This window comes from Eretmochelys imbricata, chromosome 3 (assembly GCF_965152235.1).
Source record: "Eretmochelys imbricata isolate rEreImb1 chromosome 3, rEreImb1.hap1, whole genome shotgun sequence".
NCBI classification, from domain to species: domain Eukaryota; kingdom Metazoa; phylum Chordata; order Testudines; family Cheloniidae; genus Eretmochelys; species Eretmochelys imbricata.
This window is the reverse complement of record NC_135574.1, coordinates 135,654,812-135,673,795: the sequence shown is the minus strand read 5'-3', so window position 1 is coordinate 135,673,795 and position 18,984 is coordinate 135,654,812. Positions and strand designations below refer to the sequence as shown.

Sequence of the window (18,984 nt, the reverse complement as noted above, 5' to 3'; positions counted from 1 at the left end):
CAAATTGCCCATCACTGTAAAAAAAATTTATCTAAAGCCAACAGTCATCTTCCTAGATCCCTTCTTGAATATCAAAGTAGTCCATTTTGAAGGAACAAAAAGTAAGTCCATTGGTATTTCTGAACAAATCCTACATAGCATTACTGTTGGAGGAGCAGGAGGGTATTGGAAAGGAGGAGGGGGAACACACAAACCTAAGGAGACAGTAGGATTTACCTTGTACTGGCAAAATAAGTATGTTCAAGAAAGAAAAAGAAAAAAGATGACTATGAATTTTATGTTCAGGAAATGTTTGTCAAACTTTCTGCCCTTATGGGATTTGTACTTCACAGTACTATAAAGGTACGATATTAAAAAAATTTGATCGGGAACAAAGGAACTTCTACATAAATTCTAAATGGAAGAATTATGCTACCATCACTTATCTCTAAATTAAGGAGACCAGAAGAGGTCTCTGATGGTAACAAGGCTTCACTCTTCAAAACATCATGTCTTAAGATAGTTTAAAAGAAGCATTTACAGTGTTATCACAAGTAGTGTTAAAGTCATCCAAAAAAAAAAAAAAAAAAAGAAAACCCTGGGCAAAGTTCATCCTTGGACAGAAATGGAATTACAGATGGTGAGAAGTAAATGTGGAGAGGAGTACACAGTGATAATTTCAGGACTTGAAGAACCTCACCTTCTTCCCAGGGGGGAAAAAAACCTACCAGGGACTAACAATTCCATCTAGAGTGTGGAACAGTGCAAACTGCTGTTCTTATGCAAGCTTCACATGCAGCTCTACCAAAGCATCAGTCTTAACCAGAAACTTCCCCTGCCATTCTCGTCAAGAGAGATTGCTGATCACATTGGGAGACTGTGCATATTTCAAGGGCTAAGGAGACCAGGTCTGTACCTGGCTTTGCCACTGATTCACTGTGTGACTTTGGGCAGTCTCCGAATCACCCTATATCTCAGTTTCCCCATCAGTTAAAAGGGCTAATAATACTTGCATAACTTCCTAAAACACTTTGTGAGCTACAGATGAAAAGCACTCTATGAGGGCTAAGTAATATTGTTTGGTTATTAGTTACGTTATATTGCGCTATGGTTTTGAGATATTGATTCAATGCCATTAGGAAATGCATTTACACCCTTAGAATCGTGGCCTCAGTATGATTTGAAGCTGGGTCTGCTGCAGACATGAAAGGCCAGGGTATGAATGCTAATCCTTTACATCACTAAACCAGTGAGTTGACAGAGTGGTTTTAGGGAAGCAGGGGAAGAGAGGCTGAAAACCTAATGGTCTGTGGCAAATCATCTTTCTCTGTTCCTGTAGAACCACACTCTGAGTGGGAAATGGTGATCAGAGAACAGTTCCACTAAAGCTTTATTTAGAGGCATTCAGCTGTAGCTGTAGATAATTTTAGTACTGTTCAGGTAACCAGCACAACTAATCACAAAGCACAGAAAATCCCTAATGGCCTATTATGGCAGAAGTGATATAGAAGAGATGCATTCCTAAAATCACACATTTGAGATATAAAATTCATCAAAATTACAAACGCTCACATTCTACATAGAAGCTAACTCATTTAAATATTCTTTTTTCTTAAAAGGGTCATTCTTTGTAACAATGAATTATAAGACCATGTTTTGAGCTAGTATATTTAATAGGCTATCAAGCATTTTGATTACACATTTCATTTTTCAGAGAGTTTCTGAGCCATAACATTTTTAATGTTACTGTAGTGTTTAGATGCTGCTTGTAATTATCAGAACTAGGAGCACTGGCTGTTGGGAGTCTGAAAGGACAGGAAGCAGGAAGGAGGAGGGGAAGTTGAGGAGGCGGAGTGAGAGCTACCGAGGGTGCAGCAGCAGCTTGGTAAGAGATTTCCACTTTAGAAATAAAGTCCTGTTGACGTTTGTTAGTACCTTGCCTGGTTGCTACAACATTTTGGCGACGAGGAAGGGATCTTCTGCCTCTGAACCCACCTGCACCCTTTCTACAAAGCCCGGGTGAGCCTCCAATTGCTTTTAATGCCTGGATCCATACGTTTGAGACTTATCTGCTTGCAATCAGTGCTACAGAGATTTCTGAAGTAAGAAAGTGTGCTCTGCTAATCCACTGCCTTGGAGCAGAAGGGCAGCGTATATTTTACACTTTCCCCCTTGCAGATGATAAATATGAGACTGCAATCACTGCATTAAAGAACTTTTTTGTGTCAAAAGTGAATGTAGTAGCTAATCGCTACAGATTTCACCAGCGTGTTGCTTCCCTGAGGAGTCTGATTGTAACTTGTGACTTTGGGAATATGGCAGATGAGATGATTAGAGACCACCTCATTGAGAAAACAACCATGCTTCCTGTAAGGGAACACTTACTTCTAGAACCACAACTTACACTAGAAAAAGCAATAACCATTGCTACTCAGATTGAGTCAGCTACAGCTGAAGCCAAAATTTTGAGCATGGATACAGGAGGCACAGTCCATGCTGTGACTCCTTTGCAGAAAAGTTCACTATCGCTGCAGACAAACAATTACAAGAGGAAAACTAATGAAAAACCACCGAATGGCCACTGGGATTAAGTATTCCAAAGAGCTACTTGATGAGCACACACTACAAGTAATACAATGAAAAACATAAATGCAAATATATGTAGTAGCCACTCCATTCATTTATTAGTGATAGATCTGGTTTCTCCGATATTGCCACCATATACCCTATTTTGACACCTGATGCTCTCTCATTCCCTCATCACCATCTACCACTCACCCACATTCTCAGTGACCTAATGTTGATTTTCTGTCCAACCTGATAGACTTTTGTTCCCCCACCCTTTTCTCCTCATTCAACTTTTAGCCCTGGATCAACTCCCCCACTTACCAGAATGGCCACTCACTTCACCTTGTCTTCATTAAAGAGCGCTCCTTCTCTGATCACTCAATAGTAGAGTTCCTTTTCTCTGAACACTATCCACTTCCTCCTTCTGTATTTCATATTTTCCCTCTGTCCACTGCCCTCACCTGGCTCTTCTGTGACCATCAGTCCATTGATATCTGTGACTGCTCTGCCTCTCCCAGCCTCCACTTCTCCACTATTGATTCAGTACTCTCCCCACCTCCCAAGATGCATTTGCCGCTCTCTATTTTACACCACAAAATGCTTTCCATTTATTCCCAACATCCAATTCCTTTTAGACTTGATGCCAAATGCCTCTGAATAAAGTCAAGATGCTATGCAGGCTTCCATCCACTACAACTTTGTACTCTCTCTTGTTAATTCAAACAGCAGCACTAACTCTCATCCCCACAAGCTTGGCTGCCTATTCACAGCCTTCAGCTCCCTCCCCTTAAAAGCCTTTCAGACACCTCTTCCCTCTCCACACAATATCCCACCAGCTTTCTGCAAAAAGATTGATCAGAACTACTGTGATCCACCCCCTCTTTTTGCTCCTTTTTCCCCTCATCCTCTGAAGTTTCCCACCTAATCTCCACCTCCAAAACCTCCCATGTGCCTCAGTAGTGACTGGGACTGGTGAGGTGAGGAAAATGGGACTGTAATGAGGAGTCGGGTGGGGAAGAGACAGGACTGGGGCAAGTTGGAAGGGATGATTTGGGGAGTTGTGGGGGAAAATGGGCAGAAAGGTCTGTGCCCACTAGAGAACACTCCCCTGTGGAGCCTGAATGAGACCCAAGATTCCCGAGTCTCACCATTCCTTTGTGGCCAGCAAATATCTGAAACCCACTGGCAAAGTGTGTGCAACATCCCCCTCCAGTGCTGGTCTACATATAATGCAACATGATTTCATGTAGCAAAATCTCTGCTTTTATCTGTTCCACACTGTGAGGGAAAGAATGGAACAGTCCTGTGGCAGATTTTGTCTGTTTTATTTGAAGAAAATGGCATCTATTTGAAAGCTGCTCACAAGGTAAGAAATGTTCAATTAGTTTTGGCAGAGTATGGGTGAGGCAGGAAAATATAGCAAAATAAATGCAGTTTATTATGTTGATTTTTAAGCTTATTCCATTGGTTTAGAAGTGAAGGATTTATTTTTATATAGTCATTTTGCCCACAACTGAAGAGCAGCCACCTCTGGGATGAAAATCAGTCAACAGGAGTAGCATATAGTAACAGAACAGAAAGTGAAGAATACTGTATCCAATTGAAATTATTGGGAGAAATGTTCAGGAAACAGAAGGCTACCACATAAGTGAAAATTTGGCCAGGACACCAAGACCCTTACAAAGAAGGTAATGGGAACTTTAATGACCACAGGTAGTCAAGATCTTAGTTTAACATCATCCAGAAAACGGCACTCCCCACTCAGAGACTGTGCCTTTATGCGTGTTTATACAGAACCTGACAATGTTGACTGAGACCTCTAGGCAACACTACAATATAAATATTTTTTTCCAACAATGTGCAAGATACAAATGCAAAAATCATGGATTTGTCAAGATATCCATTTACTTTAATCAAGGCATACTCACTTCATTTTATTCATAACTACTCTTCCACACTCACTGAAATGGAAGGTCTTCTCCAATATAGTCCCTAGATAATTTCAGTGGTCTTTGGTTTCAGATTTCCATTTCACCTGAACAGATTAGTTTGCTGTCAAAAAATCCCAGACAACCATAATATGTCTTACCTAGTAATTCATACAAAGAATTTAGAATAGATTTCCAAGTCTCTCCTGCTTCCTTCCCAGCTACGTCAGCAAAATGGGCTGCACTGCTGTACACGTGCAAGCGATCAATGCATTCAAGGACAAGGTTGATCATACCCTAGAAATAAAATGTTCAGGTTTTCAGAGAAGAAAATATCTCTTCAGTACAAAGATGTCAATGTAGATTAAAAGACAATAAGAAAAAAAGATACATGACAAAAATGAAAAATAAATGTAAAACACAAAGTAGATATGTAGCAGATGCAGCCAGCTATCTCTGGGGGAAGTTATTAAGGAAAATGCTGAAGAATGTTTTACAGTGCTTTGTTACTAGCATATTTGCTCTATGAGTCTTCCAAAGTGAAATTAAATACCTGAGTTCCAAGATCAATTACTAGTGGCACCAGTGAAGTAAATGGGATAATTCTCATGCTTAAACTAAGGCACGTGCTTAAGTACCTTGCTGCATCAGGGCATAATCCAGTACAAAGAGAGGGAGCTAATGAGTCTTTTATGACAGTGATTACTAATTACATTTGAAGGGAGAACATAAGATCATAATTCAGGGATCCTGAATGGCACCTTAGTAATTCTGATGTTCAGAAAATTGTATTTTTTTTGAAAAGGGAAAGGAAATAAAACCTTTAATTTCCCCTCCAAAAAATCCAAATAAGTACAGATCACAGGCAGGAGCAGACCCGAAAAAAACTAATGGATATCCCACATAAGCAAAACTAGTATCAGATGTGCAGCCATCTCAAAATAAAAATAAATTTTAAAAAATTACTGAAATGATTTATCAGATTGGATTCTGACAATTGATGTACTGCAACAGAAATTTACTAAAACTAGGCTCAGCATTACAGGTTGCCAGTTACATGAATCATCCATGAAACTCACAAAAAGAAATTAGATTTTCAAAATGATGCTATTAGTGCAGATAGTTTAATATCAAAATGTCCTCCCAAAAGCTATTTTCAAAATTGAAAGTGTCCCCTCTACCATACTGAGCTCTATGGTTACTCCTAAACCTGGGTTTCCCACAAGACACCCAGCTACCTATAATGTTATTGTTAGGTCAAACCAGGTAAAAACCCTACTGGCGTACACAAAGTGGGAAGTACAGTAACAATGTAAAGAAAAAATGTTACCTCTTCCTGGAAGAGATTTTGTCGGTTCTTCAGTGCTCTTAGCCTGTTCTGTTTGTCTTCGTGTTCTAAATGTTCATCTGGCAGGTGGAAGTAGCCGATCAAGTCCTGAAGGCTCAGACTGACTGACTCAATGGGAAAGTCAACTGTGGAAGACTTCACTTTCTTGCTGAGAGCATCAAGGCCCCTAAAGTGAGTTTCAAACACTTCTCTAAGTTTTGAAAATGAATTGATTTGTCATTGTCTTTTTTTCTCTTCACTGCTTTAAAATCAGACCTGAGTTCTCTGCTCTAAGACTGTCCTCTCAATGCTTCCTCCTCGCCAACAATAAGTCAAATGCATTGCGAAAAGAGAATTGGTAAAGGAGACTTATATCAGTTCCATTCAGCTTCATATTTGGAGTGATGAAGGAAATACCATGGACAAAACAAAGGAAACACAACTTTTACACCTGCTCAGAGTGTTTCTGTGTTATCAGGTCTGTCAAGGTTCCTCCCCCACTCTGAACTCTAGGGTACAGATGTGGGGACCTGCATGAAAAACCTCCTAAGCTTATCTTTACCAGCTTAGGTCAAAACTTCCCCAAGGTACAAAATATTCCACCCGTCGTCCTTGGATTGGCCGCTACCACCACCAAACTAATACTGGTTACTGGGGAAGAACTGTTTCCCCAAAATACTTCCCAAAACCTTGCACCCCACTTCCTGGACAAGGTTTGGTAAAAAGCCTCACCAATTTGCCTAGGTGACTACAGACCCAGACCCTTGGATCTTAAGAATAATGAACAATCCTCCCAACACTTGCACCCCCCCTTTCCTGGGAAATGTTGGATAAAAAGCCTCACCAATTTGCATAGGTGACCACAGACCCAAACCCTTGGATTTGAGAACAATGAAAAAGCATTCAGTTTCTTACAAGAAGACTTTTAATAAAAATAGAAGTAAATAGAAATAAAGAAATCCCCCCTGTAAAATCAGGATGGTAGATATCTTACAGGGTAATTAGATTCAAAAACATAGAGAACCCCTCTAGGCAAAACCTTAAGTTACAAAAAAAGATACACAGACAGAAATAGTTATTCTATTCAGCACAATTCTTTTCTCAGCCATTTAAAGAAATCGTAATCTAACACATGCCTAGCTAGATTACTTACTAAAAGTTCTAAGACTCCATTCCTGGTCTATCCCCGGCAGAAAACCAGCATATAGACAGACACACAGACCCTTTGTTTCTCTCTCTCCTCCCAGCTTTTGAAAGTATCTTGTCTCCTCATTGGTCATTTTGGTCAGGTGCCAGCGAGGTTACCTTTAGCTTCTTAACCCTTTACAGGTGAGAGGAGCTTTCCCCTGGCCAGGAGGGATTTCAAAGGGGTTTACCCTTCCCTTTATATTTATGACAAGGTCACTTACACACTAAATGAAGAGCTAGAACTAGAAAACATTCTGAAGGAATCACTGTAGGAGCAGGAGGAATAGTTACCAATGAAGAAAGAAGGATCTCAGTTACAGAAAATAACTCAAAAACATAACTAACACTTATTATGGCCCTGCCCCTCCTTCCTTTGAAGTGAGCTTTGCAACTGACTTCAGCAGGAGCAGGATTGGGCCCTATGCAATAATCTTTCTATTAAGGTCACCAACTGTTGAGGTCCCAGGCCTCGAGTCAGCAAGATTCTTCAGAATGTACCCAACTTTCAGCATGTGAGCAGTGCCATTGAAGTCAACGGGATTGCTCATAGGGTCAAAGATGGGGGACATCTTTAAGCAACTTGTTGGGGTCTACGATATGATTTATTTTACAATGTGAAACTCTCAGGCAGAAATAACTATCATAGTTCTTTATCCTTTTTGCAACCTCTTATTCAAAGTCAATACACGACAATATTTTCAGACAAAACAGTAATTTATGGTTTTACTTACCTGGGTGAGCTAGAAAGAACCAAGCTACAAAAACAAAATCTCAATAAATAGCACACAATCAATTTACTGCACAGTACAATAAAGTATGTCAACATACACAAAAATGGTGAATTCTCATAATTATTTCCAAAAGAAATCTAAGAAACATGCTCCTTCAAAGAAATTCGTAAATAATGCTTTGAAATACGATCTAATTCAATTTGTGCTTCTTAGAATAACATCATGCTAAAACTGGGTTGTTAGAATAGAAATATGGATGCCACTTGTACTTCTACATAATTTCTCTTCTTCAGCGTTACCTACATTTTTTAAATTGTTACCATAACAATACTTTTTCTCTCACTTTTTCCTGTATAGCATTCTTAGGAGCTTCTAAGAGAGCCTTCACAAAAAAGAAACTATCAAGGGCTTTACTCTACATTCTTTATTTTGAATGTCACATAATAGGCAACTCTTCTAGTAGGCACTTCTGTCTGTCACATCATGAGTAAATGGAGATTTACGTTTTCAATAAATTAGCATACCTATATATTATGGGTGAACATGGATCCAGGCCAGACACACTTGAAACCAATATCTCAGCTCTCTTTTGGCTTTGGGAAGGGAGTAGCATGAGACTCACTCATTATTTTGCTACTTCCAGCTACAGTCAGAAACAATACAAGAATGTCCTTTTGTGAGCTATTGGGTTAACAAAGAGGTTCAGGAATTAGGCTCTTACCAGTGCCATTTAAGAGAGGGTTCAGAGTGGGAAAGTTTACTATGCTGAGTTGCCTACAATTCTCTCATTCTCAGCAGGCCAAAATATTAATTGATAAAACAATTTATATACACTCCAAGATATTAGAGAAACAAATAATAACAACATAAAAGACAAAAAAGCAAACAAAGGGAGCACAGTGGAAAGAGAAAACTCGGTAAAATAATGATCTAATGGTGTGATGGGAAGGAGGAAGATTCAGGTTTTTCAGAAGAAAACACTTACAGCAAAATATTGAGATTACGAAGAAATAAAAATAAAATCTTTTTAAAAGATATAAATGGTAGGTGGAGATGTCAGAAATCATGACAATTCTAATGGTTCTAGAATTCCAATTCTTGGATTATTTTATGACGGAGGAGGGAGAGGGATATGTTCTCTGAAAAAATTTTCCCAAAAAGTTCTAAAATGTTTTTGCAGAATCTCTCATACATTTCCAAAAAACTCAAAAGGTTTTATTTGTAAATCCATATTTGTCCAGGTTTGAAATTTCACAATACAGCAAAGAGTAAGAACTTAACCCCTGATCTAGCAAAGCACTCAAGGTCACGATTAATTTTCACATGAGTAGGTCCTTTGACTTCTTCTGGAGCTACTCTGAAGGTAAATTTAAGCATTACTTAAGAGCATTACTGGAACTGGGCCTAAGTTTGCAAAGTAAAATGATACAGCAAGGCAAGCAAGACAAGGAGGAGGAGAAAAGCAATGGAATTAAATTAAACATTTTTGAATTTGAAAAATGACATCTCCAATTAAGTAGTGTGATGGAAAGGGCTATATCCTGCTTAACCTTACATAACTATATAAGGAGCCCATAGGTAACGAGGTAGCGAAGGCAGATATCTTGCAATGCAGATGAGAACATGGCTCTAGTGTGATCCTGGCATAGCCTGCTAAGGACACTAGCAGCTGCAAATATACCATGAAGGAATGTACATTCATGCCCACAACCCAAGGTCTGAAGACGAAAGTGCTTTGCTTGTTCCAGCTTTATTTTTAACCAGCATAAGGCAGTCTGGACACCTGGCAAACTATCCATAGAGTGGCCTTGAGCTAGTGGTATAGTTGAAAGTGTAAAATGAGATTTTAGTGGAGAAATAAGAATAAAACTTATATTTTGTGCCACCAAATATATATGATAATAAACTGATTTTTTTATTTTTCTTTCGTGTCTTCACAAAACGATTTTGAAGGCCATGGTTTAGCTAACAGCAAGCTTATGACTTCACTCTTTAGTGTTGATTAAAAATCACTTAGTTTGGTCATAAGGCAATAAGAATAATATAAAACATATCAGCCAAAATGCAGTCACACTCAATATTTTATTACCCACAATCAGAACAAATAAACAAAATCATAAAAAGCTCTAAGCAGGAAGGATGATTGCAATAATTGGTGCCCATCTACAACAGTTATTGTACTGTACTGCTACTATTTTATGCAACAACACTATTCTTTCATTTTTCCTGACAAAAGCATCAATTTTAACTGTAGTTAGAAAATAAAGCACCTCATGGCCTGCTTGAAAGCCTCACAAATTCTGGCAGATGAAATTTTTCTTTTATGTTTAGTTTGAATCTTAATGTCAACGTTAATGTTTATAAATTTATATCAAGGTTGAAAGAGAAGGGAAGATTAGAAATGGAGAAAATAAATGGACAGTAATTCTTCTGCAGATTCCCCTTTGCTTATTGTTGATAAAGAATTACAAGGCCTATTATTGCAAATACTGGTCTATTTTTTTTTTTTGCAAAGCTAAATTGCTCACCGTGATGTCAATGATCATTTGGTGTGGGACATGGGAAAGGAAAAGGACGACAAAAAAGGTCCACAGTAAAACATACCTTATAAACCTGTTGAAAAGGAAGACTGTACTACGGATGACTCGTGCTGTATGGGATTCTTCATGCTGAGATCTGGACAAGGTCAAACCATCATCCATGTGGCCTTCATGGTGCATTATAGCCTGCAAGACAGAGACAAAGACCAGCTATTGCAAAGAAAAACAGAAGGAAGTTCCATGTTCCTTATTTGTAAAATATGTAGTGAGAGGGGAGGGGTGGAGTAAATACAAAAATACACACAGAGAAACCAAAGTTAATCAAAATCAGATTAGCCTGTAATTTAGTGCCTGGTACCCAGTTATACCCTGGTATTACTTAAAGCATGTCCAGTTCCATGACAATTTTAGTACTACCACTTCTGAAAGGCTTATCTACAAAGCCATCAGAAGTCAGTGTTTTCCACATTAAGGTCATATCAAAATATATATGGCTTTACCTCCATAGGAAAGTAAATATATGGGAATATATTAGGAATGGGAAACATAAGAACTATGCTGAACATCAGCTCTTTCCCCTTATCCACCTGCACATAAAACCTTCTAAAATTCAGCCACGTCCAGAAATGGCTGACCCTGGATGCCAACCCTTTTACTGGCCCTCTTTCTTAGTACACCCTGGATCACTAGAGAAAAGCCTAGATTTGATCATGACTAGCTATTATGTTTTTAAAGATATTAAACCTAGTGTATTAAACGATGTCAGTTAACATATTCTTAAACACCACCTATGTTCTACTGTAAATGTTTGGGGATACTTTTCATGTAAAAAAATGTTGTACATACTAACAACATACATAAAGCAAACACTTTTCTTAACAGAGCTGTGTTTATGTTGATCATATGAGAAAACAGCTTCAATGCACTGTTGTGCTTAACATTTTCCATGCACAAGAATAAAAAATCAAAGTTATGGTTTCCCATTACTTGGCTGTTGTAGGCCTGATCCAGTGCCCACTGATTTCAGTAGTAGTCTTTCTATTGAGTTCAATGCATTTTGGATCATGTCCAAGTTGCTGTGCAAATTATAACTTCAAATTTCCTGAGTGTGTGAGAGTGTAAAATCTTAATCATAATATTACATTGTTGTTGTTGCCACCTTACTTGTTAAATATTGAAAGATAAATTTAAACACAGAAAGGCAAACTGCTGGTGCATTTATCCGATGAACTCATTCAAATAAATTGATATTTCAGACAAACATTCACAGTGAACACAGGATTTATTTTATCTCAGGCATTTTCTTCATTAAGAATTAATGTCATGCCATGTTCGAAATTTAAAAATAAAAAAAATGTGCAAATATAGCATCTGAAACATGGCTCAAGAGTGAAAAGCACCTTTTTCCCTCCTTTTCAATGCTTCGATAACCACAAATAGAATCATCATATTTCAGGGGAAAAAATACACCTCTGGACTGAAAATAAGAATCCAAAAATTTCTGCACAAAAGGCAATATTTTCAAAACATTGCCCACACCTGAAAGCACAGATGTTCAGTTCAAGTGCTTTCTCAACACAACTATAGACCACTGGAGAACAGAATTCTACATGGTACTGTTAGCATTCTCTGACGGTTATATGGTTCTTTCCTGCAATGAGCCAAACAGCTTTCCTTTGAGCACTATCAAATTCAAGAACATTTGTAAGCTAACAGCTGTAGACTAACAAGAGTAGTTGGATTTAGTTTTTAACTTAAGGAATTGATGCAGGCTGCCATCTTGATTTTCAAGACTTTAGGATAGATCTCCATTGCAAGAAATGATGTGTTCTTAACTCTGGTTAGCTAACCCTACGGAACCTACTCAGGTTAAAACAGTGAAAGCACAGCGACTTGACTTTCAACACGGGTTAGCAGCTCGAGTTAAAAGTCCTTAGGGGAGCCAAACTGCTCTGTCTTCACTGCTATTTTAACCTAAGTTAAGACCACACTTTTATTTTATTTTTATATTTATATTTATTCGAAGACAACCCCTAATATTTGATAGAAAGGAAGGCTTAAAATATTGAAGATGTGATATTGAAGATATTGAAATTAACAGCAGCCTTTGATTTTCTTCAATTTTTCCCATGTCGCACACAGTTGTGAGTGAATGAAATGTATCCTTACTCACGGTCTTACCTTGCGTTGCACAGATCCCATTCTTACAGACTTTGCATCCACAGACTGGTACGTGAGCCACAGGCCTGTGTCTGCATGTTGTATGTAGCATACTGAGTCACCATACTTTATTTCAGATGCTCCCATTCCATCAACCTCTTTTCTCATCCCTATATCCAATTTTTCCTAAAGTGAAAAAAGGTGCAAGCCCAATTAATCAATAAACACAGCAACAAACATTGAATGCTGGATGTTATTTTCATTGGTTGAAGGAACTGTAAGAACACTGTAGACATTGTTGTATTCCCTCATTGCCAAAATGATTAATAAAGGGGGAAGCAATAAAAACCACTAGCTTGTCAGCCAAATACTTGAATGAAAAGAGAGAGAGAGATCTTCTCTGTACAAAATCCAGGTGAACATTATTGAAGAACATATTTTATATTCTATGATCTGATTTTCCAGTCAGTTTAATCCCAGTGAGCTAGCATAAAATGGTATAAACAAAATGGAGAATCAGACCTTATATTGGTTAATCAGATTTCAGTTTTACTAGCCTATGCTCTCTGCAGAGCATTCCTCAGAGGTACAAATTCTGCTCATCCTACTCAATCTTCAGTTAGCAGGAGTTCTGCACAAGCAACACCAGTACGACAGATCTCAAAGTAGTTCAGGTAAAGAAAACAAGAAAGTCTGCTCCAGTATACAACTATGTGTCTGAAAACACGAGACGTAACAGGCATACTGGGTCAGACCAACGGTCCATCCAGCCCAGCATCCTGTCTTCTGAGAGTGGCCAATGCCCGACGCTTCAGAACACGGCAATTTCCAGTGACCCATCCCCTTTCATCCACTCCCAGCTTCCGGCGGGTGGAGGTTTATGGGCACCCAGTTGCATCCGTGACCATCTCAGCTAATAGCCAATGATGAACCTGTCCTTCATGAAAGTGTCTAATACTTTTTTGACCCCATTTATGCTTCTGGCCTTCACAACATTGCATGGCAACAAGTTCCACGGGCTAATAGCACCATGTGAAGAACTACCTCCTTTTAAGCCCACTGCCTATTAATTTCTTTGGGTGATCCCTGTGAAGGGGTAAATAACACTTCCATACTCATTTTCTCCACACCATTCATGATTTTATAGACCTATCATATCCCCTCTCCCCCTTAGTCCCCTCTTTTCTAAGTTGATCTTTTCAATGTCTAATCTTTTTTGATGTCCTCCTCTGTACCTTTCCCAATTCTAATACATCTTTTTTGAGATACTGCATGCAGTTCTGGTTGCCTATTTGAAGTGTGCCCAAACCGTGGATTTATGGAGTAACATTATGACATATTCTGTCTTATCTATCCCTTTCCTAATGGCTCCTAACATTATTAGTTTTTTGTTTTTTTTTTACTGCCGCTGCCCATTGAGCGGATGTCTTCAGAGAATTATGCACAACAATTCCAAGATCTCGAGTGCTAACAGCTAATATAAACCCTATCATTTTGTTTATATCATTAGGATTATGTTTTCCAATGTGTATTTCTTTGTACTTAATATTGAATTTCACCTGCCACTTTGCTGCTGTCACCCAGTTTTGTGAAATCCCTTTGTAAGTCTTTGCAGGCAGCTCTGGACTTAACCATCTTGAATAATTTTGTATCTGCAAACTTTATCACCTCACTGTTTCCCCTTTTTCCAGATCTTTTACAAAGATGTTAAACAGCCAGGTCCAAGTACAGATCCTTGAGGATCCCACTATTTCCCTCTCTCCATTGTGAAAACTGACCACTTTTTCCCACCCTTTGTTTTCTGTCTTTAACCAGTCACTGATCCATGGGAGGACCTTCCCTCTTACCCTGGGTTTGCTTACTTTGCTTAAAAGCCTTTGGTGCTTGTCAAGGGCTTTCTGAAAGTCCAAGTACATTATATCAGTTGGATCACCCTTGTCCACATGCTTGATGATTCCCTCAAAGAATTCTAATACATTAGTGAGGAATGAATTCCCTTTACAAAAGATGTGTTGATTCTTCCCCAACATATTGTGTTCATCTGTGTGTCTGATAATTCTGCTCTTTACTACAGTTTCAACCAATTTGCCTAGTGCCAAAGTAAGGCTTACTGGCCTGAAATTGCCAGGACTGCCTCTGAAGCCTTTTTTTAAAAAATCAGCATTACATTAGCTACCCTCCAATAATCTGACAGAGGCTGATTTAACTGATAGGTTACATACCACTGGTCCCTCATCTCCAGCCCCTGCCCTGAGCCAGGGTCTGCTGCGGTCTTGACCTGGCGGATTGTAAGCAGGCCCTGCAGCCCAGTGGGAGCCCTTCCAGTCGCAGTTTTGTTATCTCTGGCTATTCTCTCATAGCCCCAGCCACTGCTAGCCTCAGTCTCAAGGAAGGAGCCTGTTTCAAAAGGTCTCTGAATAGTCCCACAGTCCAGTTCTGCCTTAAGGAATTTCTCAATAAGGTATGCTGCCTCCTCCAGGCAGGTTACCTGGTAGCATATGACAAAACTTCTCCTGCACCACCATCTCCACAATTTTCTGTGGGGAACATACCTCGGGCTTTAACCAGCAAGAACAGAAATCCCATAACTGTTGAGCCTCTGCTCAAAGCCAAGAGTCTGGGACAAATTCTTCCAATCATAACTAGCAAAAATATCCTTCTTTGCTGGTCCCAAATAGTCCACATGCCTGCATTCAATGCTCGATAGGCCTTTGGGGAGGTCCCCTCCATAGCACCATATGCAGTCTGAGCCTTCCCTGTCAAGGACAGGGTTTCTTTTGATAGCCCACACATCTTAGGGCTATTGGTGGGCACCTGCCCCCTGTTCACAGATCTCCAGATCTCGGGGTTCTCCTCCAGCCCCATCTTAGTGAAGAAATCCTCCCCGATACAGAAGTAACCAAGGCATCACCCTCATCTGAGAGTTCCAGCCATCCTGATCCAGCAGTTAGAGCAGAAACCGCTGCTGCTGCCGTTGAGACTACTGTTGCTGCTTGTGCTTGTTGTGTTGTTGCTTCTGGACCAAGAGCTGCTGCAGCCACTACAGTGGCTGACATCATTTCCCCAGCCATTTCAACAGGGCCTCCCTACCTATTTCTGTCTTCCGGCTGTAGTAACTGTTTGTATGTATTCTCCACCAAGTGTCAGCTGGCGGGCACAATGTATTATTTAAACACAAAAACGTGAAGTAACACAAAACAAAGCGATTCCCCTGACCAACACCAGCTGCAGTCTCCAAAGGTCTTTCCCTACCCCTGCTCAGCTACAAAGAGGGCATGCCCCTTCCTTCAGTCCCTGCAGAGTCATGTGACAGGCTGGTAGCTGTTAACCTTCTCTTGGCTGTTCCACCCTTTCACACCAATGCTTTGGGAATGACTAGAATGGTTCTAGCATAGCAACCGCAGCAGTCTGGGGACGCAGCTTGATAGTGAAGGCTGTCAAGGGATGTTTGTCTTGAATTAAAGAGAAACACAATCTCCGAGTTAGTGAGGGATTTGCAATGCATTGCTTACGTAAATGGAGTAGTCATGAGTATCATCAGAAAGTTTTTGTTCACAAATATGACTGGATTTCTACCTCCTACAAAAATTATAAATGCATTCCGAAGCACTTGAAAAAAGTTCTAAATTATTGTTCACAGAGAATTCTTAAACTTAAGTTTGGTAACATTAGGCATCCTAAGAAAATATATTCATTGATTCACTTCATTAAATTGCTTTTGATGCAGATTTTAATCTTGCTCTGTTTGAATTCCTGGGGTGATTTAAATTCTTTTCTTCCTCCAGCCAATTATTTGATATATTGTAATAGTTGACTTGTTCATGCATCTGATACTGATTGTAGAATATACTTTTAGCTCATAATTAATTCATGGATATTTGCTATAGATATATTATTTGTTCATATCATGTCTCTTAGTGTTGTATTACATTACATTATTTTAAAATGTAATACAAATATGTGGAGATAACAAAAATGTAAAAATGTGAAAGCTTTTATAATAGGAAGCTGTGTGCAAATACTGATGCAAGAATCACCACATTAGGTCCCATTGTTACTTGAACAAATGACTGCCCTGCACTGTAAGCAGGGTGGCCTTTGTTCAGGCTTGCTGGAGGAAGGCAGTAGTGCTTATGGCGGTGGGGATGAGGGGGAAACAAGGTCAGAACCTGCTGTAAAAAGGTGGTGTTGGTCAGCTTTGCAGCCCTGATGCACCCCCTTGGAATGTAAGGGCTGAAGGCTTTAAAGGTGCAAGTTCTGGCATTGGAAACCCCTTTCTCCACACAGCAGGCAAGGTAGCAAGTTGTGTGCAAATACTGATGCAGTAATCACCAAATTAGGTTCCACTGTTACTTGAACAAATGAAAAGCTGATTTCAAGCTTCTGAATTGCCAAAAAGCACTAGTCTTTTTTAACTAGAGGCATTTATCCATGTTAGTATGCTGTACTTCCACAGTCTAAGATTGTCTTTTTCAGTTTGGCTTCTCTAAGACTTTACTACAAACTTTAAGCATAGGAAGTTTTTGTCTCTCTCCTGTGGACAAAAGGTGGAAAACGTCTAACAAAACCACAATTTGAAAGAGTGGCCATCTCAGGTTCTGATGTCCAGAAACAGATAAAATCAGTATTATAAAGAGGACAGGGCTCCACTGAACATGGGTAACTATGGTAGAAAAAATATATTTACATTTGTCCCTACTAACATAGGGTATTATAACACTCACTGCATTGTTTTGTTAATTCAAAATGTGTATTAATAAACGTACTCTGTAAAGTATCATCTTAACATGATATATATGGAAAGGGAAAGGAAAGTTTAAATTAAAATATTCAGTACTTTCTTTAACAAATATCCAACTGTTATAGAGAATAAAGACACGGCTAGAACATATCTGAGGTGGAGTGGAAGCTACAACAATGGTTAACATCATTCACTTACTGTGTAAGGTTGCATGCTGACAATGTGAAAAGCACGATCTCAGTCCCCACCTCAATCCAAAGAACTTTCCTTGGCAACTAACAAACAAGTCAAGTTTTTGTTTAGAATGAACTGAAACACATTCAGCTTAACTCTTTCCATAATTGTTATCAGTGTTACAAGGCACTCCGGGACCATCAGCTATTGCCCCATATAGGTCATGCCTATACAATTTTATAGTATTTTGAATTCTATAGACAGCATGATGATGTGTGAAGAATATAGAGGCTAGGAAAGCTAGGGAGTGAAGGATGGACTGTGGTAGATGGGAAACTGGAAAGGAGGAGATGTGAGAGGAGGCATGGGTATAGGGGAAAGTGGAAGTAGCATGGCACAGAGGAGGCAGTTGTATGCTGGGCTGCACATGAGGGTAAGAGGAAACTGCAGGGTGCTCCAGGGAAAGTCAGAGCAGGATGATGCCTTCCTGGTAATACATACGCAAACAGTTTAAACAGGTTCAGAGGACTCATCATATGATCTAATATAAACCACCTCATCGCTGTCAGAGAAAAGGTTGAAATTATCACACTATGATTTGGTAGTGATATGATGCCTGCTAGGACAATCTCCACATTATGAAGGACCCCATGCCACTTTATCTGTAATGCTACAGCCCTTAATTACATGATCACATGCTATTTCCCTCTTTCCCCCCTCCCCCAACTGGACATTTTCCCCAGTGTGATTAACTTTATTATATTTATAAAGCAAGAGCTCTGCATAGTTATATCTCCACCGTACTGAAATCACACTTGTGACATTTTTCAGAGTAACAGCCGTGTTAGTCTGTATTTGCAAAAAGAAAAGGAGTACTTGTGGCAACTTAGTCTCTAAGGTGCCACAAGTACTCCTTTTCTTTTTACTTGTGACATTGTCAGCACACCAACTTCTAAAGCACGCTAAAGTTCAGAATTCTTCACACTCCATTCATTAAATCAGAATACAAAGAACCGAATTCACTGGTATGCTCCACTCCAATGTAGTAAAGCAACCATAAACCTATCTTAACTGGACAATTTTAGTTTGAACAATTCTAACAGAATCTTCCAAAATTGAGCCTGGTGAACAGCTCTCCCCAAAAGGAAATCATCATAAATACAGGTCTTTTTCTGTGCATACCACCTCGTACTTTTAAAGGCTAATGTAACATAACTGTATCTTAATATCAGTGTTGAATGTGCATGATTCAATCTACTTAGACTTGAAAGTGTGTTTTTACTTCAATATTTCTATATAGTGCCTGTGCAATATGCATACTAAAGATTCACATAATTAAGTTTTGCTCTTCGAATTTTACCCTTTGTCATCATCCCCTTCCCGTAATTTTTGTGGCATTCCTTTGACGTTGACATTCTATCAGATGTCAATGAATAGAAAGCTACAGTATGACTTGTGTTTTCAAGTGACATTTTAATGGATTTCCTGAGCTCTTTTAAAAAGAGTCAGACTGGATGCGTAATACTCACAAGTGTATCATAATGCAGCATTTTATTAAAATTGACATATTTCAGCCCCCTCAAAAATCAGGGGGTGTTGTTTAAAAGTTAGTGGGAGAAAAGAAGAGACTTTTGTATAGAAAGAAGAA

At 39.1% G+C, this 18,984-nt stretch overlaps 1 protein-coding gene across 1 annotated transcript in view; it reads right to left on the bottom strand.

Moving 5' to 3' along the window:
• The window catches only part of RYR2 (ryanodine receptor 2), a 743,716-nt gene that overhangs the window by 380,685 nt on the left and 344,047 nt on the right, over positions 1–18,984 (bottom strand). Inside the window, exons 16-19 of the mRNA XM_077812173.1 lie at positions 12,443–12,607; positions 10,326–10,447; positions 5,806–5,989; positions 4,637–4,772 (exon numbers count right to left, since the gene is read on the bottom strand). Coding sequence (XP_077668299.1) covers positions 4,637–4,772; positions 5,806–5,989; positions 10,326–10,447; positions 12,443–12,607 — 607 coding nt within the window. The remainder of the gene's footprint in view (positions 1–4,636; positions 4,773–5,805; positions 5,990–10,325; positions 10,448–12,442; positions 12,608–18,984) is intronic.